Here is a 24,135-nt window from a genome sequence, read left to right on the forward strand (position 1 = left end):
TGTTGGTGCCAATTCAATCAAATGCTGGTGCTGGATTAATTGAATATTGATGAACTGAATGCTAATACTGGAGTGGTCGAATGCTTGTGTTGTATCGACCAAATGCTGGTGCCAATTCAATCAAATGCTGGTGCTTGATTGATTGAATGTTGATATTGGATCGACCAAATGCTTGTGCGGGATTAGTCGATGGGTCGTGCCAGGTAGATACTGGGCTTATACAAAAGAGATTGTAACTTGTGCCAGGTAAGATACTAGGAAAATGAGATGAATCTTCGAATATGATGATCAAGAAGGTGCTTTTTGGCTACCTTTCACATTATAGAGGTGTCTCACAGATTTCAAGAAATACAAAAGAGAGGGAGGAGAGAGAGAAAAAAATTCGAGCTCTAAAGAGTATTGGACGAAATTTTTCTAGGCCCTGAAAACTGTGTCCCAGACGTCTATTTATAGACGTCAGACCTGACCAGAACGGCCCGTTCCGAAATCGGAACGGCCTGTTCGGGATCATTTAGTTGTGAGCTAAAGTTGAATCTGGAACGGACTGTTCTAAATTCAAAACGGCCCGTTCTAAATGCGCAACGGCCCGTTCTGAAATTCGGAACGACCCTTTCCAAATAAGAAAATTTAGGCTTTTTAACTGACTTGGAACGGCCCGTTCCCATTTTGAAATGGCCCGTTCTCAAGTAGGGTTATTGTGCTTTTTTGTAACTAGGAACGGCCCGTTCCGAATTTGGAACGGCCCGTTCTGGGCTACTTAACTTTTGTTTTTTTTTTTGCTTCAAACTTCCTTGTTGTCACCTCCATACTTTGAAAGCTCCTCCTCTTCATAGTAGATGTTCATTTCATTAATTTTGTGAGTCCGAATAAAATTGATTATTCACACTGATTTTCTCTATTATCATTTCAAGATTTTCACTTCATTTTTTTATTTTTCAAATTATAAGTACCTTCAAATAAATAGAGATTATTTATACTAGTTGTCGCGGGAAAATTTCAGCTAAAGGCTCGCAATAATTTCCAAAGAATCAAATGGTTGAAGTTAGTAAAGAGACCTTGTTCCTCGACTGAGTCCCCTAAAAGTGTTTGGTTGAGAGGAGAGAAATAGAAGAGAGTGAAATAGGTAATAATAGAGTGAAAATAAGGTTGTTTGGTTTGAGAGAAATAAATAAGAAATAAAAGAGAAATAATATTATAAAGTGATTTGGTTTAAATGGAAGAAAAGCTAATAAATTATAATTAGTAATAAAATTGAAATTTTACTATCAAGTAAAATTTTACATTCATTTGACACGTAACCTTTATTCAAATAAGAGCAGTTACAGTAAGTTGTTTTTTAGTCGAATAAATCACCTCTTAGAAGTGGTATTATGTGTGTTATTTGAATAAACTTTGTTGTTTATTTAAATTAATAACAAAATTTATTCGAATAACATTACTTTCAAGTGTTATTCGAATAATTTTTGTTTGAATAAATGTGTTTATTTGAATAATATCTGTTCTAGTAACTTTATTATGATAAATTATTTATAATTAATGTTAATTATTAATTATAACTACTAATATGTGGCTTTGTGGAAAATAAATATTTAAAAAAATGGGTAATTATATTTTTTATTAGTTATTATTTTGTATATAAATTCTTTTCGTATTTTATTAAAAAGTGGGTAAAAAGGAGATATTTCATATTAATGGTAAACAACCATTTGTAGTATATATAATTGTTAACATTTTATATATGAATATTTTATTATTAATATTAATATATAATTAATGTACAACGTAATTTAATAAAGTTTAATTAAAATAAATAATAGAATACAGAAAATAGGTTCACACTCACAATACAATACAAAGTTAAATTTTGTACTGAAACACATAAAAAACATAAACATAATATAAGTGTAAAGTTAAATTTTATACTTAAATACATAAAAAAAATAAACATAATTGCATAAATGAAGATACATAAAGATACTTATATATATAATTAAAGATTTTTAATTCCCGTAAACCTTTGATCCAATCTTTCAAATCTTTTGCCAACTTTTGTATCCAAAGCTTGAATGTTTACCATTAAATTTTTTAATCCACTTTGTAAACCTTGTATGCTCATCACCGTATTGTTAAATTCCATTAACATTTTTTATGTGCAATTTGTCTAGGGTACAATAACATCACAAAATATAAAATATTTAAATTAGATAATTATCAATTAATTAATTTGAATTTCATGTTTAATTAACTAAGCTTAAAAAATACAGTTAAGATAATATTTATTAATTTGTAAGAAATATTACTATCTAAAAAAATATCACATCCTAATAAACCAAAAAAGACAACTTATTTGAATAAAAGAAAATTGCAATTCGAATAAAAAAGCCAGAGGGGCATCATTAGAACGAGGGCCTATTCATGAAACTCATTCGAATAACACGTATTGGTGTATTCGAATAAAAAGGTTTGTATTTGAATAACACAACATCGACATTCAAATAAAACAATGGAGCATAATGAAAACAGTGGTGCATTCGAATAAAAATGGTTGTATTCAAATAACACTATCCGTATTCGAATAAAACAACGTTTATTCAAATAAAGCATGGTTGTAATCGAATAAACCAAGCTTCTATTCGAATAATAACTTTTATAATGTAGATCTGGAACACCCAAGCTCAATCAATTCAAAATATAAATCTACCAAATCTAAACATTACAAACACATTAGTAGCATTCAACTCAACACCATGGAAAAATGACGAAAAATAAATGTATAAAAAATGCAAAAGAAGCTTACCTGTAAAAATTACTAGCGCAAGCCAAAGAGTTTGGAACAGATGAGCAAGGCAACTACCTTACAAATGATGCAGAAATCAGAATAGAGTAGAAGGGAGAGTCTCTTTTTACATAATTCAGATGCTAGTCTCTCTCATGTATTCAAATGAGTTGAGTTATAGTGTGTTTGGTTTCACGTTTCCCGGGCTTGACTCACGTAAATGACGCGAAAATAAGATGCTATGATTTTTTACTTCTGCGTCAAATCGGTTAAAACGTGAATTGGAAACGTGAATCCAGACATGCACTTATGAGAGTTGGATGAGGATGAGTAATCGAATGAGAATGAGTTTGATGAGATTATAAAGTAAGGTTAAAATTGTAAAACTAAATATACAATTACCATTTATCCAATATTTTTTTAAGAACGTTCCACGTTTATAAATTCCTCATCTGAAAAATCTCTATACAAACAAATCACATTTTGTTCGTCTTGCTTATTTCTCGTCTCTCCTCTCTATTTCATCAGCATCCCTCGCCAACCAAACACAGTATAACTTACTCCAAAGAGTGACTAGCGTTGAAGGTTGAAAAATGTTAAACTTGTGTAAACATAAGCAATATAGGAAACAAATACAGTAAAAATAATACTAATTTTTGCACGTAACATAAACGTAGATCATGACAAAGCTAATAATACTAATTTTTACAACCATTTCATTATTTGGACGTGAATAAATATTAACACGTACATTACAAAATAGCAACCAGACACGCCTTTATGCGTATGTTTGTTCTGCGTCTTCTACCTTGATCAGTAGACCATTTTTTACGTAAATTTTTGAAGCTACAAATAGTGACTTTGGATTAGAGGTGACTTGGGCACAACCATACGTACTTTCTTAAATTTTAACCAAACACGGACTATTTCTATGTCTTGTAAAAGGGTTATAATTATAACTAATCAGAAAAAGTTGTTAAAGCTGAAGCATACTAAACATTTTGTGTAACAAAGAAAAGAAAATGAAACTGCATTTTGGTACACCAAAATAATAGAGGTGTGACCTGAGAAACATCACTGTCAAAACTTATATTACAATTGCAATGCTACTCTGCTCACCACACTCCTCTCCTTTCTAGAATGTGTTACTTTGCAAATCATGCCCTTCAATGCGTCATTCATTGCATCTTCACTACAAGCATATGCAAGCCACAGCCTGTTCTTTAAACGAATAAGATTCGTGTTCATCGTGGTCATCCTGAAAATGCATGATTGGTAGGCATAAAGATCATGATTGATAGGGTTAACTGTGTTCAACTCAAAAGTTGCTAATTACTTCACACCTACCAGCATGTTATGGCTTTGAAGACTCAGTCTACATCTTTAATTTCAGCTTCAACATCAATTGCTCTACCAGAATCTTTTTCTGCCACGACAGAAATAACAGCACACAGCATCATCAACAAAGATTAAGGATAAATAATAGAGAGGGGGATAAAGGAAAAAAGTTGCACTTCAACACAATGTACTTTTAAGGGGAAACAAGCCATGTCAAGATTACCATTTCTAGAACGGGAGAAGTTATTGAATGCTTGTCCAAATGTTGTAGATTGGTTTGAAAACTTGACAGAGTCCTTCACAAACTCATTGCCAACAACTGATACCAAAATAATTCAACAGTGAGAAAGGTGCACCTTGTGATATTCATAGTGAAATAGTGCTGAATAGTGAGAAAACGAATGATATAAAGCATTCTAGTTATCTACTTTAAGAACACCACATGGAACATACACTAAAAGTACCATAAAGATCGGAGGCGGATATCTCTATGAATCAAAAGGGTTATCTCATAGTAAAGACCATCATTATCTCCCAGGGAATTGAAGCTATCAGAAATATAACATTGGCTAATCACTCATCTTATTATAGGGTAGCATGTCTTCTGCAACCTATAGAGGAATTTTCAATTTCATTTGACAAAAGTACAGGGCTAAATAAAAATTATACACAAGAAACATTTTTACCACAAGATATGCTTTGACATGATTAAAGACAAGGAAAAACTAGATTTCACTTAATGGGAAGAAATTCACAATTGTCGGTGTTAAGCAGCTAAACTGAACTCAAAGGTCAGACTAAAACTAAGTAGCACAGATGTGGTACCAGTACCCAACATGAATACAAATACAGAATACAACAGGCTTTAAAATTGAAAATATGGGTACATTTTAATATAAAGCAGAACATAAATAGAATAAACAGATGTGTAGAACTGTAGATTATTGGGAAAATTTCTATAATTAAAGAAATTAACAAACTCACATTTCATAAATAAAGATGAATGATTTTAACTACTTTTTCAAAAAACAGATATATTTTTTATAAGCACCCAGGTATACCCAATGTGTACCTAGACTTGATACTACATGGGTATGGCTCATAAAATGATGTACCCATGCTTCAAAGGATCAATATAATATGAATGAAATAGAATGAGGTTTCAGGAACCAAGATATAATAGAGTTATTTACAAACCAAGATATATAAGAAGATACATAAACAACAAATGAAGGGATAGAGAAAGTAAAAGTGTAAAACTATCTAGAACATCTAATATATACAGAATATTCTAGCACCTTGGCATAGAAGGGAATGAAACAGAGAATGAGGTTTCAGGAACATTATATGAATATAAGCAAATAAAAATCATGTAATATACACAATAAATATAGTAAATGATATCAGTGAAACACACTCATCATCTGTCATGCATTGTATATCCTTTCAAGTTTCAACCTTACTTTAGACAGGAACTAAGAACAGTGACAGTCTTAGCAAGTAACTGTAGGTTTCAGTGTTGCTAAGAAAAAAACCAAGGAAGTTCCAAATGTTTTAAGAATAAAAAAATAAAAGTCACAACATTTGTAAAATGTTCATTAACAACCTTGACTAAAAATCTATAATAAGACTTATTCCACTTAATTTTCTAATCTAAGCTATAAATAGTTCAGTGCAATACTGACAGAACACAACAGGAAGAATTTAAGGACAGACAAGCAAAATAATACACTCTTACCAGAAAAAGGTTGACCACAAAAGGGGCACAGCTGCAAATCATCATTTAGAGAGGATCTGAAACAGATAAATAGACATTATAAGCCAATTGTAGCTAGTTGAATTAATTCAAAATAAATCATCTATAAATGGCTTAACAATATCTATTGAATAAATCTTACTTGAAAACCTGAAAATCATTTCCACAATTTGGACACTGCATATACAACACACACAAACACAAAATCCCAGTCAGTTCAGTTACAACTTACAAGTTATCTTAGAATAATAGACTAGTCAATATTCCAAGTGCTCACAATAACTGGATAGCATTAAATCAAGAAGTTGATATCAAAATAATAAAAAGGCTAGTTTGATATAAAAAGAATTACAAGATTTAACTTTTCCCTTTAAATTTTCTTAATCATAAATTTCTGTGCAAATTCCTCAGTTAGGGAAAAATGACTTCATGCTTACACATGGAAGTATGTAAAAGAACCAAAATAAATCAATTGTAAGCAATATATGTCATAATTTATAAAGTATGATTTAAAAGAGCACGAAGTTTCAGAGTTAAATTTTGAAGCCTCACGGTGCCTTGCATTATATCTCGCCCTGCCCACCAGAGGAAAGCACCAAGACCTACTATTGGTATTAACACTGCAAAGATCTGAAAATGAAAAATAAAAAGAGAACAAAAATCAAATCAGTCAGTTGAACGATTTACATGTACTAATTTAGAAGAAATATGTTTGTTGGAAGACATTAAGGATCACCAAGGGATCAAAGGACAATGCTTTGGAAATTAATTTACATTGAAATTGAACAAAAATAATTTACATCATGCTAGTTTTATAAAATACAGAAATACTAACAAACAAAAATGGTACCTTTTTTTATACAGGTAAAATTAAGAAATGATGTAAAACAGGCAACAAGGGCTATCCCCATGTCCTTGGACAGGTAGTAGCACAGATTTACATTGGAGCACAAAGTTTGTCTCAGTTAATCTAGAATTAGATGTGCAAACCTATTTAAGCATTTTGGTGTCCAGAATCCAAGGTTATAAGAACCAAGAAGAGTAATCACTAAAATAATCTTAAGAGCTTTTCACAGACTCAGAATTTAATTCTTTTTTTCTGGTTAAACACTTAACGTGTTTGATCTGTTCATGTAACACTTTTATCAGTGTTACTGCTAACTGTCAGTCTGACCACAAAAGCACAAATAGCCTAACAGGTAACAGCATGGAATTTTTATTTAATAAGCCGGTGCTCTTATGAAGTATACAAAACTATCATTCACTTATTTTAATTCAACTGCCCTATCCAAAAAGAAGAAAGAAATTGCCAAAATTATGTCTATCTTTTTTATTTTTATTTTTTATTTGTTAGACGAGAACAGGATTGATAGCAAGTACAATTAGAAGCTGGGAAGAATGCTGTAATAGGGATGCACCAGGAGAGTTGAAGATTCTACGAGTGTAAAAGGTTCTACCAGGAAAACCTATTTGATAAACTCTGCCATAACAAATTATACAACTAATTAAGCACTCTCATATTTGGTTCCTCTATTAATCCGTTTGTATTCTATCTTGCAACTTTCTTCTTCTAAAGTGGTGCACTAATTGAAATTCATTTATAGTAAAATTTCCATATATTGCATGATAATAACAAGAGGATGAGCTCTTGCACAACCTCAAGGTTGCTACCCTTGTGAATTTCATGATAGCATCTAAGACATAAAAAAGACCAAGTGCCAACCATTAATGGAATCACTCAAATATGGACTCAACTAAAAGTACTAAACCATTCAGCACAGAAAGATGGATAACTCAAAAACAAGATGGAATGGAACTACATAGAAGTAGCAGTGTAGCACATAAAGAATTAATAAGCACTTGCAATATTTCAAGAAAACTTAAGCTTATTAAGCCAAATGTGACACAATTAAAACAAAGCAATAGAGAGAATATTGAACAATACCCAAATGGAGACAATAGCATCCAAAATCCAACCAAGTTGTCCAGTCATAGAAAGGTATGTCAATCCAATAGCTAGAGCAAGGTTTCCCAACATCCTAGCAGTGGCACCATCATCTCTTCCACCACCACCACCATTGAAGCCAAACCCTTGATTATTCTTCACCAACACCACTCTCTTTTCCCTTTTGCACCCCTTCCCTTCCAACAAAACCCCATTTTTAAACACTGTACCCCCGGCGAAGGACCAACGCTCCCTGCAAGCTCTCAGCTTGAAACTGTTCCGATTAAAAGGAGCAAACTTTGTTTCCAACCGAGAGAAAGAGAAAGTGGGTCTCTTGTATATGCCAGCGTGAAAGAAGTTGGGGTTAAAGTGAGAACATTTGGCAGAGAATTGAACGAGTATGGTCATGGTAAACATAGGAGAAAGAAAATCTAGTGCAATGGACTTAGAAAAGGTGTAGACATGGCAACGGAAGCTTGTAGATTAGATGATATCAGTGTTGGATTTTCAAGTCTCTACTCTTCCAAGTTGAGTTGTATGATGTATCACTCTTGGATTTTCCTTCACAAATTCTCACTCCAAATCCAAACAAGTGTTGCCACGCTAGCTTCTAGTGACCCCTCCGACCGCATTATCTTCTTTGATTTATATTTTTTTTTCTCTTAATGTTAAAGTTAAATCAAAATCCAAAACATAGTTTTTAAAATGAATAAAAAAATTAAAAGAAAACATAAGACATGTAATTCAATGTGAGCGAAAATAATTAAATATTTTAAAATTACAATTAAAATAAATTTTAAATCAACTCTTATATATTAAATATAAATTTTTATCATATACAAGAATATTATTAATTTTTTAATCAAACATATTTTAGAATTTTTTAGAATTTTCTATATTCTAATTTATCATAATTATTTATGAATAAAATTTTTATATTTTAAAATAAATTATAATAAATGAAAATAATATTATACTACAATATAAATTATTTAAAAAATAATTTATATATTTAAAAATATTTATTTATATAATTTTATATATAATTGATTTATTTAAATATAATATTTATTTATATATAACTTATTATAAATTTAATTATATATAATAAATACTTAACATGTATATTACACATTAAAAATTAATAAATAAATAAAAGAAGAGAAAATGTTTAATATATAAAAAAGATTCATTTAATAATAATTTTAAAATTTCTCTATAATCGGTTAGATTTAAATTACAAAAGTAGATAACAAAGTTTTAAAATATGATTTTTTTTTCGGATATATAAGATAATATTAATAAAATGAGGTACTGTAATATATATATATATATATATATATATATATATATATATATATATATATATATATATACTGTACTAAAAAATATTAATACAATGAGATATAATTATATTTCATTTGGATAAAGAGGGAAATAGAAAGGAAAGAAATAAAAATAACGAAGAATAAAAAAAATGTTGATTAGATGGATACAAATTAATAATTAATTATTTTTTTTTACGAAATCGCAAACAAACAGACTCATTTCCTTATTTATACTCATTTGCATTATTTACTGGGCCTAGGTGGAGAGCATTCGGCTCAGGCTCAACATCTGATTGTGTGATGGCCTTTTCGTATTCACGACTCGTGGGCCTCATAATAAAATCACATATACTTTCTAACTTGAAATTGGCTATGATATAAATATATTTTTTTAATAAATACACTTCTTTTATTTTTTTAATTTTTAAAAATATATTTAATCTTTTTTTATTCTTTAATTTTTTAATTTACACTTTTAACTTTCAATTTAATATTTTTTCTTTTTATTTTTAATATCTTCTTCCTTCTCCTTCATTTTCACATATATTATCTTGTTTTTTCTCTACTTTATACCTATTTCAGTAAGTAATTTTAATTCTTTTGATTTTTACAATATTCTCTTCTTTCCTCACCTCTTTTAGTTTTCATATGCACTTTTAGTTTTCATATGTACCCCAACCGTAAAACTGGTATGCAACGATTAGGAATGATAATGAGATTTGTGGGAACAAGTAGAAGAGTACTCGTACCTATCCCATTAGATAAAAATTTGTCTTGCACTCGCCCAATACCCATGTGAGTATGCTTTAAATGGGTACCTACAAATTTTATAAATACTCCTAGGTACATGGAGATTTGTAAATTTTTTTAAAATTTAAATAAATAAAAAAAGAATTATAAATATTAAAGATAAACAATTGATATTAATTTTTGAACTTGCAATTAATGATATTTTTTTGAAATATTAAAAATAATATAAAAAAATGCAAGATAAAAATATGAATATTTAAGTAATTTTATTTAGCAGGTAGTCACATGTATGAGTACTACCATACTTGTCCTTGTTCCATTTATAAACGTGTAGAAAAATACCTGTACTTATTACCTGTGAGTATCTATTTAGGCTACATATTTATTACCTTGGCAAATTTCATCTATGAATACTTGCAGGTACATATTTTTTTGTCATCATTAACAATGATGTTGTAGGTATGTGTGATTTCCTCAACAATTTTAAATGTGTCGAGGCAGCCGCGCATTTTTTTTCCGAGCACTTCCTTCCCTTTCATACCTTGAAAAACTTTAACATTAAATTTAGTGTTTCAGGAAGTATTTTCTGAAGTTGTACTTTTTATATACTTTTACAAAGTACTTTCTCGAACACTGAAATTAATATTTTAAAAAATAATTTCTAAAATAGTAAAATTATTTTGAAAAACATTTTTTGAAAATGTGTTACTTTATATAATTTTGAAAAGTTCTTTCAAAAACATTAAATTTAGTATTTTAAAAAGTATTTTTCAAAAAGTATATTAACAACACAAGTTTCTGGTAATGTTAACATAGAGGATGATTTCATTTAGGCAACCTACATCTGATGGCAAATTTTCAGCTAAATTTGCATACTGGTGGTTTAGTGATGGCGATGTTTTTCGCAAGTAATACCCGTGGAGATTCCTGGTCCTAGCTTTTGAAAAATAGCATACGTGAAAGTATAAAAATGCTCTTATGGCTTACTATAAAAGAAAGCCGTGTACGAAAGCCTTTTGTGTTTCTAGACATTTGTCTATGATTTCTACTTGTAACAAGTGTGGCATTTTCCAAGATGATACTCTTCACTTTCTTAGGGACTCCAAGAAAGCTAAAATGGCTCGGCAAGTTATGCATTGGCAAGTTGATCGAGACTTTTTAATTGATGATACAATTTAATAATGAACCAAAAGGAACATTATTGGTTCAAAAGGTGTGCTATTCACAACTACTTACTGATTCATCTGGAGGTCTAGAAATGAAGAAGTGTTCTCAGATAATGTGTGGTCAACCTGGCATATTCATCACTAGATTGTGTTACTTTATGAAACCATTAGTGAGATGGATCCTGACAAGCAAGATCATCCTCATCATCAACCTGTCATGGTTCTTTGGTCTTCTCCTCATCAATCTTTCCTCAACTCAACCCTAATAGTAGTTCCATGGGTAATCCTAGTCCTTCAAGATTTGAAGGTATCTCCTCATCAATCTTTCCTCAAGCTCAACCCTAATAGTAGTTTCATGGGTAATCCTAGTCCTTCAAGATTTGAAGGTATACGTTCATGATTTTCTCGGTCAGTGGCAACTCAGGTTCTCTAAGTACTGTGGTCAAACTACTAGCCTTCATGTAGAGCTCTTTGCTATTTATAACAATTTAAAGATTGCTTGGAATAATGGTTATCAACACTTGATTTGTGAGAATGACTCTAGATCTCATTAGACCTTATTCACAACAATGATATCAAGTTTCATCCTTATTGTACCGTCTCGAAATTATACCGACACTACAAGTGGGGCAATCGGGAAATGGTCGACCTAACGTTGGTCCATGTACTAGAGTAATCGGAGTCCGACCTGACCCTACCCCGCATGGGAGGTCTCGGTGTAAATCTGATCCCATGTCGGTCACATGGGTGAGCTCGGCCTGGCCTTGGTCGAGCCTAGTGAGCACGCTGAGAGAGGGACTCAGCCTGGTTGATATCGGTCAATAGTTGAGTAGATCTCGCCTTTCATGACGATCCGAGAAATAAGGATAGAAATCTTGCTTCTGATAATCGAATGGTTCCCCACAAAAAAGGTTAAGGAAATCCCCATATTCTTGATGAGCCTAAATTATACTTGTTTTTATACAAGATTTAATGATCAAATTCTTCCATTCTTTGTATCATTGCATTTTAATTGTTCTCATTTTGGTTTCTTTTGTATATGCAGGTATTCAAGTAGAGAATTGAGGATAAAAAGGCCATTGGAGTGGAAACTCAAAGAATTAAGGAGCAGAGAAGGCTACCGCGCTGAGCGCGCCAGAACACGCGCCGAGCGGGCACAAAACAGAGAGAACTCTCAGCCTTTGGAGCTTCACGCTGAGCGCGCAAGTAAAACGCGCTGAGCGCGCTCGAGGCCGAGAGCAATTGGAGCATCAGGGAAAGCACCCGCGCTGAGCGCGCAGCTTAACGCGCTGAGCGCGTAAAACCTAATCTGTCTCCCCAAATGCGTATAAAAGGCAAATTTTGAGGGTTTTCTCCCTCATTCACTTAGGGGCGCCTCCAGGAGCTGTGGAAGGGATTCCCAGAGCTTGGGAACGGCCATGGTGGATCATTCCTTCGGTTCTTCCTTTCCTCTTCCATCTCTATTTTATTTTTCCCCTCTTTGTTTTGAGAGGTTCTATCCTTTGTATTGGGGTTTTGATGTAACCAACAAACTTTATTGTAATCCTTTTGTGTTAATGATATATATATGTTTTGTTTCATTCTTTGTTGTGTATGATTCCATGCTTAATGCTTGCTTTGGCTTGATCACCCTTTGCATGATTTAAGGTTTCATTGAGTATTGGGAAATATCCTTGAAACTAGTTCTGAACATATGCCTAGTGGGAATTGTACCTAGGGATAGGGCTTGACCCATTAGTAGTCTTAAAACCCTAACCGGTAATGCGGGTGGAGGTATTGAGTACTCAAGGGATTGATATTCAATATTTTGCACCTAGGCTCTTTCTCTAAGGAATTAGGTCTGAGTAAATTTATGGTTGACTGAACAATGAATGTAACAAGAGACATAGGATTCACTAGTGTTTGTTTGGTGGAATCAAACCCCCACAACTTCAAGTGTCCATTTTACCATTTCTCACCCCATTTCATTTCTAATTCATTTATTTGTGTTTTAACAATTCCAGTAGTTTTGTTCTTAAATTCATATTCATATTTATTGGGATTGTTCTCAAGTCACAAGTAGCCAATGAATGCTTAGTTTACCTTCTAATCCCTGTGGATACGATATTTTTACTACTTGTACGGCCGGTACACTTGCCGTGTTTGAGTCCGTTGAGGGAAGTAACCTAATCTATAATTATAATAAAAAGTACTTCAACGGAAATCTCAACAAGTTTTTGGCGCCGTTGCCGGGGATTAGAATGGCAAATTGAGTATTTATAGCTGTTTGTGACTTGTTTGTTTATATGTATATATGTTTTGTGTTATGTGTTGTTTGTGTTAATTGTTAAGTGTGTGAATCATGCTTGAATGGCTGAATATAGGGTATATTTTGTTTAGAGTGTGAGAAATGAGGTAATTCTGTTTATGGGTGGTTATAAGGCCTTCTTTCAAAGTAAAATTCAGGCAAAACTGACCAAGTCAGTGGCTTCGCGCTGGGCGCACATTTCCGCGCTCAGCGCAATTCTCAGATTTTGGTCTCTGGAACCATCGCGCTCAGCGCGCTTGACGCTGCGCTCAGCGCGACATCATTCACGCTCAGCGCGCCATATCAGATGTGAACCTCTCTGATTTTTACTGATAGCGCCCAGCGCGCCTGTAACGCGCTGAGCGCGCACCCTCCTGAATCCCCATATTTTTCTATTTTCAATCATGCTTCTTTGTGTTTGTTGTTGTGTTTAATTTTGGTCTAAGGTTGTTCTTCATTTTTGATATAATTGTATGGTCATCATTGTATTCTACGCTCACCATGTTCTTCATGATTATACTCTTTCACCACTTCTGGTTACTAGGACTTGCAGGCATATACTGGTTGGCCTGGGGACCAGGCTTCTAAATGTGGGGGAGTGGAGCTGCTGATGCAGATGTGGTTGAGCACTTACTGAGGAAGATGACCAAATTTGATGGAAATAGATGAAGCTCACCTTAGTTCACCTCTGTTTGCAATTTATTTTTCTGTTGTTATTTTCAGTATTTTAATTGTTTTTGGATTACTCTGGTTGGTACATCTTTTTGAATATCCTGCTAGAGCATGGTTTTTAATCTTGTTGAATACTTGTTTTGTATGTGATCAATTTTGGATTGAGGTTTGCTTGATGTTTATGGTGTGTGTACTTTAGACATTTTCAAGTCATATTAGAGCTTTAGTTCATGATTAGTTGCATACGGGTTTCAATGTTGATCATAGACTGAGCTGAGTGTGATAATCTGTGGATGCCAACCGAGTGAGGTCTGAGCCTAAATACTGATGAGAGAAACTACACTTATGTTGCATGATAGACTTTGCTTGAGTTTCCCGGGTGGTTTGCTAGTGTAGTGCAATTACATGATCAAGGCATTTCTATATTTTGATAACCATCTAAGCCAAAAAGCCATATTTATTTTTCTTTGGAACCATATCTTCCTAAGCTTAAACACTCAACTTTCCACTTATCCCAACTTTTGAAAAATTAACCATAAACCCTTGTTTTGGTTAAGAGAGTATATTGATGACATCAAATAAGTTTGGGGGAGTTGAAGAATGAAGAAATTTGAGAAAGAAGAAGTATGTGGTCAGAAAAAAAAAAAAATGAAATAAGATGCAAAAGTGTACAGATGCATCATATAAAGGCTAATGGCTGGAATTGGCTGAGGGCCTGTGCTAAAATGATACATTGGGGTATGGAGAAAGAAATTATTGAAGAAATTTCAAGTACTCTCTTAAGCTATAGCACCCTTATTCCTTGAAAAACCATGAAACTGCTATGCTTGACCCTAATTACCTTAAATTGCCCTAATAAAGCCCTTGTGATAAGTGCCTGCATGTGTATTACCATTGGTTTCATTTGGAAACGAAGAGCAAAGTTGAATCCTGTGGCGTGAGTAGTAGATATGAGAGAAACACTCACCCCTATACACTAGTGTGCATAGAGAGAAACACTTTCCTAGTGAGGATGCATTCATAGATAGTCATTAGCTTTTCTCAGTTCTTTGATCTCTTTTGAAACTTTTGTTTGCACATTGTCATGTTCCATTGCAATAATTGTGGCTGAAAATTCGTTTAAGGTTCATGCTTGTGAAATGAAATTGTAAGTGAACCAAGAATAAGGAATTTGACACACATGCATTGCTTGTTATCTGCTTGATTAATTACCTTTTGCTTGAGGACAAGCAAGGTTCTAAGTTTGGGGGAATTTGATGAGCCTAAATTATACTTGTTTTTATACAAGATTTAATGATCAAATTCTTCCATTCTTTGTATCATTGCATTTTAATTGTTCTCATTTTGGTTTCTTTTGTATATGCAGGTATTCAAGTAGAGAATTGAGGATAAAAAGGCCATTGGAGTGGAAACTCAAAGAATTAAGGAGCAGAGAAGGCTACCGCGCTGAGCGCGCCAGAACACGCGCCGAGCGGGCACAAAACAGAGAGAACTCTCAGCCTTTGGAGCTTCACGCTGAGCGCGCAAGTAAAACGCGCTGAGCGTGCTCGAGGCCGAGAGCAATTGGAGCATCAGGGAAAGCACCCGCGCTGAGCGCGCAGCTTAACGCGCTGAGCGCGTAAAACCTAATCTGTCTCCCCAAATGCGTATAAAAGGCAAATTTTGAGGGTTTTCTCCCTCATTCACTTAGGGGCGCCTCCAGGAGCTGTGGAAGGGATTCCCAGAGCTTGGGAACGGCCATGGTGGATCATTCCTTCGGTTCTTCCTTTCCTCTTCCATCTCTATTTTATTTTTCCCCTCTTTGTTTTGAGAGGTTCTATCCTTTGTATTGGGGTTTTGATGTAACCAACAAACTTTATTGTAATCCTTTTGTGTTAATGATATATATATGTTTTGTTTCATTCTTTGTTGTGTATGATTCCATGCTTAATGCTTGCTTTGGCTTGATCACCCTTTGCATGATTTAAGGTTTCATTGAGTATTGGGAAATATCCTTGAAACTAGTTCTGAACATATGCCTAGTGGGAATTGTACCTAGGGATAGGGCTTGACCCATTAGTAGTCTTAAAACCCTAACCGGTAATGCGGGTGGAGGTATTGAGTACTCAAGGGATTGATATTCAATATTTTGCACCTAGGCTCTTTCTCTAAGGAATTAGGTCTGAGTAAATTTATGGTTGACTGAACAATGAATGTAACAAGAGACATAGGATTCACTAGTGTTTGTTTGGTGGAATCAAACCCCCACAACTTCAAGTGTCCATTTTACCATTTCTCACCCCATTTCATTTCTAATTCATTTATTTGTGTTTTAACAATTCCAGTAGTTTTGTTCTTAAATTCATATTCATATTTATTGGGATTGTTCTCAAGTCACAAGTAGCCAATGAATGCTTAGTTTACCTTCTAATCCCTGTGGATACGATATTTTTACTACTTGTACGGCCGGTACACTTGCCGTGTTTGAGTCCGTTGAGGGAAGTAACCTAATCTATAATTATAATAAAAAGTACTTCAACGGAAATCTCAACAAGTTTTTGGCGCCGTTGCCGGGGATTAGAATGGCAAATTGAGTATTTATAGCTGTTTGTGACTTGTTTGTTTATATGTATATATGTTTTGTGTTATGTGTTGTTTGTGTTAATTGTTAAGTGTGTGAATCATGCTTGAATGGCTGAATATAGGGTATATTTTGTTTGGAGTGTGAGAAATGAGGTAATTCTGTTTATGGGTGGTTATAAGGCCTTCTTTCAAAGTAAAATTCAGGCAAAACTGACCAAGTCAGTGGCTTCGCGCTGGGCGCACATTTCCGCGCTCAGCGCAATTCTCAGATTTTGGTCTCTGGAACCATCGCGCTCAGCGCGCTTGACGCTGCGCTCAGCGCGACATCATTCACGCTCAGCGCGCCATATCAGATGTGAACCTCTCTGATTTTTACTGATAGCGCCCAGCGCGCCTGTAACGCGCTGAGCGCGCACCCTCCTGAATCCCCATATTTTTCTATTTTCAATCATGCTTCTTTGTGTTTGTTGTTGTGTTTAATTTTGGTCTAAGGTTGTTCTTCATTTTTGATATAATTGTATGGTCATCATTGTATTCTACGCTCACCATGTTCTTCATGATTATACTCTTTCACCACTTCTGGTTACTAGGACTTGCAGGCATATACTGGTTGGCCTGGGGACCAGGCTTCTAAATGTGGGGGAGTGGAGCTGCTGATGCAGATGTGGTTGAGCACTTACTGAGGAAGATGACCAAATTTGATGGAAATAGATGAAGCTCACCTTAGTTCACCTCTGTTTGCAATTTATTTTTCTGTTGTTATTTTCAGTATTTTAATTGTTTTTGGATTACTCTGGTTGGTACATCTTTTTGAATATCCTGCTAGAGCATGGTTTTTAATCTTGTTGAATACTTGTTTTGTATGTGATCAATTTTGGATTGAGGTTTGCTTGATGTTTATGGTGTGTGTACTTTAGACATTTTCAAGTCATATTAGAGCTTTAGTTCATGATTAGTTGCATACGGGTTTCAATGTTGATCATAGACTGAGCTGAGTGTGATAATCTGTGGATGCCAACCGAGTGAGGTCTGAGCCTAAATACTGATGAGAGAAACTACACTTATGTTGCATGATAGACTTTGCTTGAGTTTCCCGGGTGGTTTGCTAGTGTAGTGCAATTACATGATCAAGGCATTTCTATATTTTGATAACCATCTAAGCCAAAAAGCCATATTTATTTTTCTTTGGACCCATATCTTCCTAAGCTTAAACACTCAACTTTCCACTTATCCCAACTTTTGAAAAATTAACCATAAACCCTTGTTTTGGTTAAGAGAGTATATTGATGACATCAAATAAGTTTGGGGGAGTTGAAGAATGAAGAAATTTGAGAAAGAAGAAGTATGTGGTCAGAAAAAAAAAAAAATGAAATAAGATGCAAAAGTGTACAGATGCATCATATAAAGGCTAATGGCTGGAATTGGCTGAGGGCCTGTGCTAAAATGATACATTGGGGTATGGAGAAAGAAATTATTGAAGAAATTTCAAGTACTCTCTTAAGCTATAGCACCCTTATTCCTTGAAAAACCATGAAACTGCTATGCTTGACCCTAATTACCTTAAATTGCCCTAATAAAGCCCTTGTGATAAGTGCCTGCATGTGTATTACCATTGGTTTCATTTGGAAACGAAGAGCAAAGTTGAATCCTGTGGCGTGAGTAGTAGATATGAGAGAAACACTCACCCCTATACACTAGTGTGCATAGAGAGAAACACTTTCCTAGTGAGGATGCATTCATAGATAGTCATTAGCTTTTCTCAGTTCTTTGATCTCTTTTGAAACTTTTGTTTGCACATTGTCATGTTCCATTGCAATAATTGTGGCTGAAAATTCGTTTAAGGTTCATGCTTGTGAAATGAAATTGTAAGTGAACCAAGAATAAGGAATTTGACACACATGCATTGCTTGTTATCTGCTTGATTAATTACCTTTTGCTTGAGGACAAGCAAGGTTCTAAGTTTGGGGGAATTTGATGAGCCTAAATTATACTTGTTTTTATACAAGATTTAATGATCAAATTCTTCCATTCTTTGTATCATTGCATTTTAATTGTTCTCATTTTGGTTTCTTTTGTATATGCAGGTATTCAAGTAGAGAATTGAGGATAAAAAGGCCATTGGAGTGGAAACTCAAAGAATTAAGGAGCAGAGAAGGCTACCGCGCTGAGCGCGCCAGAACACGCGCCGAGCGGGCACAAAACAGAGAGAACTCTCAGCCTTTGGAGCTTCACGCTGAGCGCGCAAGTAAAACGCGCTGAGCGTGCTCGAGGCCGAGAGCAATTGGAGCATCAGGGAAAGCACCCGCGCTGAGCGCGCAGCTTAACGCGCTGAGCGCGTAAAACCTAATCTGTCTCCCCAAATGCGTATAAAAGGCAAATTTTGAGGGTTTTCTCCCTCATTCACTTAGGGGCGCCTCCAGGAGCTGTGGAAGGGATTCCCAGAGCTTGGGAACGGCCATGGTGGATCATTCCTTCGGTTCTTCCTTTCCTCTTCCATCTCTATTTTATTTTTCCCCTCTTTGTTTTGAGAGGTTCTATCCTTTGTATTGGGGTTTTGATGTAACCAACAAACTTTATTGTAATCCTTTTGTGTTAATGATATATATATGTTTTGTTTCATTCTTTGTTGTGTATGATTCCATGCTTAATGCTTGCTTTGGCTTGATCACCCTTTGCATGATTTAAGGTTTCATTGAGTATTGGGAAATATCCTTGAAACTAGTTCTGAACATATGCCTAGTGGGAATTGTACCTAGGGATAGGGCTTGACCCATTAGTAGTCTTAAAACCCTAACCGGTAATGCGGGTGGAGGTATTGAGTACTCAAGGGATTGATATTCAATATTTTGCACCTAGGCTCTTTCTCTAAGGAATTAGGTCTGAGTAAATTTATGGTTGACTGAACAATGAATGTAACAAGAGACATAGGATTCACTAGTGTTTGTTTGGTGGAATCAAACCCCCACAACTTCAAGTGTCCATTTTACCATTTCTCACCCCATTTCATTTCTAATTCATTTATTTGTGTTTTAACAATTCCAGTAGTTTTGTTCTTAAATTCATATTCATATTTATTGGGATTGTTCTCAAGTCACAAGTAGCCAATGAATGCTTAGTTTACCTTCTAATCCCTGTGGATACGATATTTTTACTACTTGTACGGCCGGTACACTTGCCGTGTTTGAGTCCGTTGAGGGAAGTAACCTAATCTATAATTATAATAAAAAGTACTTCAACGGAAATCTCAACAAGTTTTTGGCGCCGTTGCCGGGGATTAGAATGGCAAATTGAGTATTTATAGCTGTTTGTGACTTGTTTGTTTATATGTATATATGTTTTGTGTTATGTGTTGTTTGTGTTAATTGTTAAGTGTGTGAATCATGCTTGAATGGCTGAATATAGGGTATATTTTGTTTGGAGTGTGAGAAATGAGGTAATTCTGTTTATGGGTGGTTATAAGGCCTTCTTTCAAAGTAAAATTCAGGCAAAACTGACCAAGTCAGTGGCTTCGCGCTGGGCGCACATTTCCGCGCTCAGCGCAATTCTCAGATTTTGGTCTCTGGAACCATCGCGCTCAGCGCGCTTGACGCTGCGCTCAGCGCGACATCATTCACGCTCAGCGCGCCATATCAGATGTGAACCTCTCTGATTTTTACTGATAGCGCCCAGCGCGCCTGTAACGCGCTGAGCGCGCACCCTCCTGAATCCCCATATTTTTCTATTTTCAATCATGCTTCTTTGTGTTTGTTGTTGTGTTTAATTTTGGTCTAAGGTTGTTCTTCATTTTTGATATAATTGTATGGTCATCATTGTATTCTACGCTCACCATGTTCTTCATGATTATACTCTTTCACCACTTCTGGTTACTAGGACTTGCAGGCATATACTGGTTGGCCTGGGGACCAGGCTTCTAAATGTGGGGGAGTGGAGCTGCTGATGCAGATGTGGTTGAGCACTTACTGAGGAAGATGACCAAATTTGATGGAAATAGATGAAGCTCACCTTAGTTCACCTCTGTTTGCAATTTATTTTTCTGTTGTTATTTTCAGTATTTTAATTGTTTTTGGATTACTCTGGTTGGTACATCTTTTTGAATATCCTGCTAGAGCATGGTTTTTAATCTTGTTGAATACTTGTTTTGTATGTGATCAATTTTGGATTGAGGTTTGCTTGATGTTTATGGTGTGTGTACTTTAGACATTTTCAAGTCATATTAGAGCTTTAGTTCATGATTAGTTGCATACGGGTTTCAATGTTGATCATAGACTGAGCTGAGTGTGATAATCTGTGGATGCCAACCGAGTGAGGTCTGAGCCTAAATACTGATGAGAGAAACTACACTTATGTTGCATGATAGACTTTGCTTGAGTTTCCCGGGTGGTTTGCTAGTGTAGTGCAATTACATGATCAAGGCATTTCTATATTTTGATAACCATCTAAGCCAAAAAGCCATATTTATTTTTCTTTGGACCCATATCTTCCTAAGCTTAAACACTCAACTTTCCACTTATCCCAACTTTTGAAAAATTAACCATAAACCCTTGTTTTGGTTAAGAGAGTATATTGATGACATCAAATAAGTTTGGGGGAGTTGAAGAATGAAGAAATTTGAGAAAGAAGAAGTATGTGGTCAGAAAAAAAAAAAATGAAATAAGATGCAAAAGTGTACAGATGCATCATATAAAGGCTAATGGCTGGAATTGGCTGAGGGCCTGTGCTAAAATGATACATTGGGGTATGGAGAAAGAAATTATTGAAGAAATTTCAAGTACTCTCTTAAGCTATAGCACCCTTATTCCTTGAAAAACCATGAAACTGCTATGCTTGACCCTAATTACCTTAAATTGCCCTAATAAAGCCCTTGTGATAAGTGCCTGCATGTGTATTACCATTGGTTTCATTTGGAAACGAAGAGCAAAGTTGAATCCTGTGGCGTGAGTAGTAGATATGAGAGAAACACTCACCCCTATACACTAGTGTGCATAGAGAGAAACACTTTCCTAGTGAGGATGCATTCATAGATAGTCATTAGCTTTTCTCAGTTCTTTGATCTCTTTTGAAACTTTTGTTTGCACATTGTCATGTTCCATTGCAATAATTGTGGCTGAAAATTCGTTTAAGGTTCATGCTTGTGAAATGAAATTGTAAGTGAACCAAGAATAAGGAATTTGACACACATGCATTGCTTGTTATCTGCTTGATTAATTACCTTTTGCTTGAGGACAAGCAAGGTTCTAAGTTTGGGGGAATTTGATGAGCCTAAATTATACTTGTTTTTATACAAGATTTAATGATCAAATTCTTCCATTCTTTGTATCATTGCATTTTAATTGTTCTCATTTTGGTTTCTTTTGTATATGCAGGTATTCAAGTAGAGAATTGAGGATAAAAAGGCCATTGGAGTGGAAACTCAAAGAATTAAGGAGCAGAGAAGGCTACCGCGCTGAGCGCGCCAGAACACGCGCCGAGCGGGCACAAAACAGAGAGAACTCTCAGCCTTTGGAGCTTCACGCTGAGCGCGCAAGTAAAACGCGCTGAGCGTGCTCGAGGCCGAGAGCAATTGGAGCATCAGGGAAAGCACCCGCGCTGAGCGCGCAGCTTAACGCGCTGAGCGCGTAAAACCTAATCTGTCTCCCCAAATGCGTATAAAAGGCAAATTTTGAGGGTTTTCTCCCTCATTCACTTAGGGGCGCCTCCAGGAGCTGTGGAAGGGATTCCCAGAGCTTGGGAACGGCCATGGTGGATCATTCCTTCGGTTCTTCCTTTCCTCTTCCATCTCTATTTTATTTTTCCCCTCTTTGTTTTGAGAGGTTCTATCCTTTGTATTGGGGTTTTGATGTAACCAACAAACTTTATTGTAATCCTTTTGTGTTAATGATATATATATGTTTTGTTTCATTCTTTGTTGTGTATGATTCCATGCTTAATGCTTGCTTTGGCTTGATCACCCTTTGCATGATTTAAGGTTTCATTGAGTATTGGGAAATATCCTTGAAACTAGTTCTGAACATATGCCTAGTGGGAATTGTACCTAGGGATAGGGCTTGACCCATTAGTAGTCTTAAAACCCTAACCGGTAATGCGGGTGGAGGTATTGAGTACTCAAGGGATTGATATTCAATATTTTGCACCTAGGCTCTTTCTCTAAGGAATTAGGTCTGAGTAAATTTATGGTTGACTGAACAATGAATGTAACAAGAGACATAGGATTCACTAGTGTTTGTTTGGTGGAATCAAACCCCCACAACTTCAAGTGTCCATTTTACCATTTCTCACCCCATTTCATTTCTAATTCATTTATTTGTGTTTTAACAATTCCAGTAGTTTTGTTCTTAAATTCATATTCATATTTATTGGGATTGTTCTCAAGTCACAAGTAGCCAATGAATGCTTAGTTTACCTTCTAATCCCTGTGGATACGATATTTTTACTACTTGTACGGCCGGTACACTTGCCGTGTTTGAGTCCGTTGAGGGAAGTAACCTAATCTATAATTATAATAAAAAGTACTTCAACGGAAATCTCAACAAGTTTTTGGCGCCGTTGCCGGGGATTAGAATGGCAAATTGAGTATTTATAGCTGTTTGTGACTTGTTTGTTTATATGTATATATGTTTTGTGTTATGTGTTGTTTGTGTTAATTGTTAAGTGTGTGAATCATGCTTGAATGGCTGAATATAGGGTATATTTTGTTTGGAGTGTGAGAAATGAGGTAATTCTGTTTATGGGTGGTTATAAGGCCTTCTTTCAAAGTAAAATTCAGGCAAAACTGACCAAGTCAGTGGCTTCGCGCTGGGCGCACATTTCCGCGCTCAGCGCAATTCTCAGATTTTGGTCTCTGGAACCATCGCGCTCAGCGCGCTTGACGCTGCGCTCAGCGCGACATCATTCACGCTCAGCGCGCCATATCAGATGTGAACCTCTCTGATTTTTACTGATAGCGCCCAGCGCGCCTGTAACGCGCTGAGCGCGCACCCTCCTGAATCCCCATATTTTTCTATTTTCAATCATGCTTCTTTGTGTTTGTTGTTGTGTTTAATTTTGGTCTAAGGTTGTTCTTCATTTTTGATATAATTGTATGGTCATCATTGTATTCTACGCTCACCATGTTCTTCATGATTATACTCTTTCACCACTTCTGGTTACTAGGACTTGCAGGCATATACTGGTTGGCCTGGGGACCAGGCTTCTAAATGTGGGGGAGTGGAGCTGCTGATGCAGATGTGGTTGAGCACTTACTGAGGAAGATGACCAAATTTGATGGAAATAGATGAAGCTCACCTTAGTTCACCTCTGTTTGCAATTTATTTTTCTGTTGTTATTTTCAGTATTTTAATTGTTTTTGGATTACTCTGGTTGGTACATCTTTTTGAATATCCTGCTAGAGCATGGTTTTTAATCTTGTTGAATACTTGTTTTGTATGTGATCAATTTTGGATTGAGGTTTGCTTGATGTTTATGGTGTGTGTACTTTAGACATTTTCAAGTCATATTAGAGCTTTAGTTCATGATTAGTTGCATACGGGTTTCAATGTTGATCATAGACTGAGCTGAG

General features: G+C 35.2%; 1 protein-coding gene and 1 long non-coding RNA gene across 2 annotated transcripts; one reads left to right on the forward strand and one right to left on the reverse strand.

The window, feature by feature from the left end:
- Window positions 1-3,710: 3,710 nt before the first annotated feature.
- Window positions 3,711-8,404, reverse strand: LOC109788343 (uncharacterized). The gene is made up of 7 exons (XM_020347038.3): window positions 7,816-8,404; window positions 6,423-6,500; window positions 6,013-6,047; window positions 5,853-5,908; window positions 4,338-4,433; window positions 4,124-4,202; window positions 3,711-4,034 (listed from the first exon to the last, which is right to left on the reverse strand). The coding sequence occupies exons 1-6, from the start codon at window positions 8,230-8,232 to the stop codon at window positions 4,147-4,149; spliced, it is 738 nt and encodes a 245-aa protein (XP_020202627.1). The 5' UTR covers window positions 8,233-8,404; the 3' UTR covers window positions 3,711-4,034; window positions 4,124-4,146.
- Window positions 8,405-10,014: 1,610 nt separating this feature from the next.
- Window positions 10,015-12,642, forward strand: LOC145952553 (uncharacterized). The gene is made up of 2 exons (XR_014429980.1): window positions 10,015-11,970; window positions 12,105-12,642. It is a non-coding gene; the product is annotated as an uncharacterized LOC145952553 (long non-coding RNA).
- Window positions 12,643-24,135: the final 11,493 nt, after the last annotated feature.

Source organism: Cajanus cajan, chromosome 10 (assembly GCF_000230855.2).
Source record: "Cajanus cajan strain Asha chromosome 10, NIPB_CcT2T_4, whole genome shotgun sequence".
In the NCBI taxonomy this organism is placed as follows: Eukaryota; Viridiplantae; Streptophyta; class Magnoliopsida; order Fabales; family Fabaceae; genus Cajanus; species Cajanus cajan.

Excerpts from the sequence above, each read along its gene's own strand:
- LOC109788343 (XM_020347038.3), bottom strand. The coding sequence starts at position 8,232 with ATGTTTACCATGACCATACTCGTTCAATTCTCTGCCAAATGTTCTCAC. Across the intron at positions 5,909-6,012 it reads AATGATTTTCAGGTTTTCAA|ATCCTCTCTAAATGATGATT; the intron begins GTAAGATTTATT and ends TATCTGTTTCAG. Across the intron at positions 4,203-4,337 it reads CTTCTCCCGTTCTAGAAATG|AAAAAGATTCTGGTAGAGCA; the intron begins GTAATCTTGACA and ends CTGTCGTGGCAG.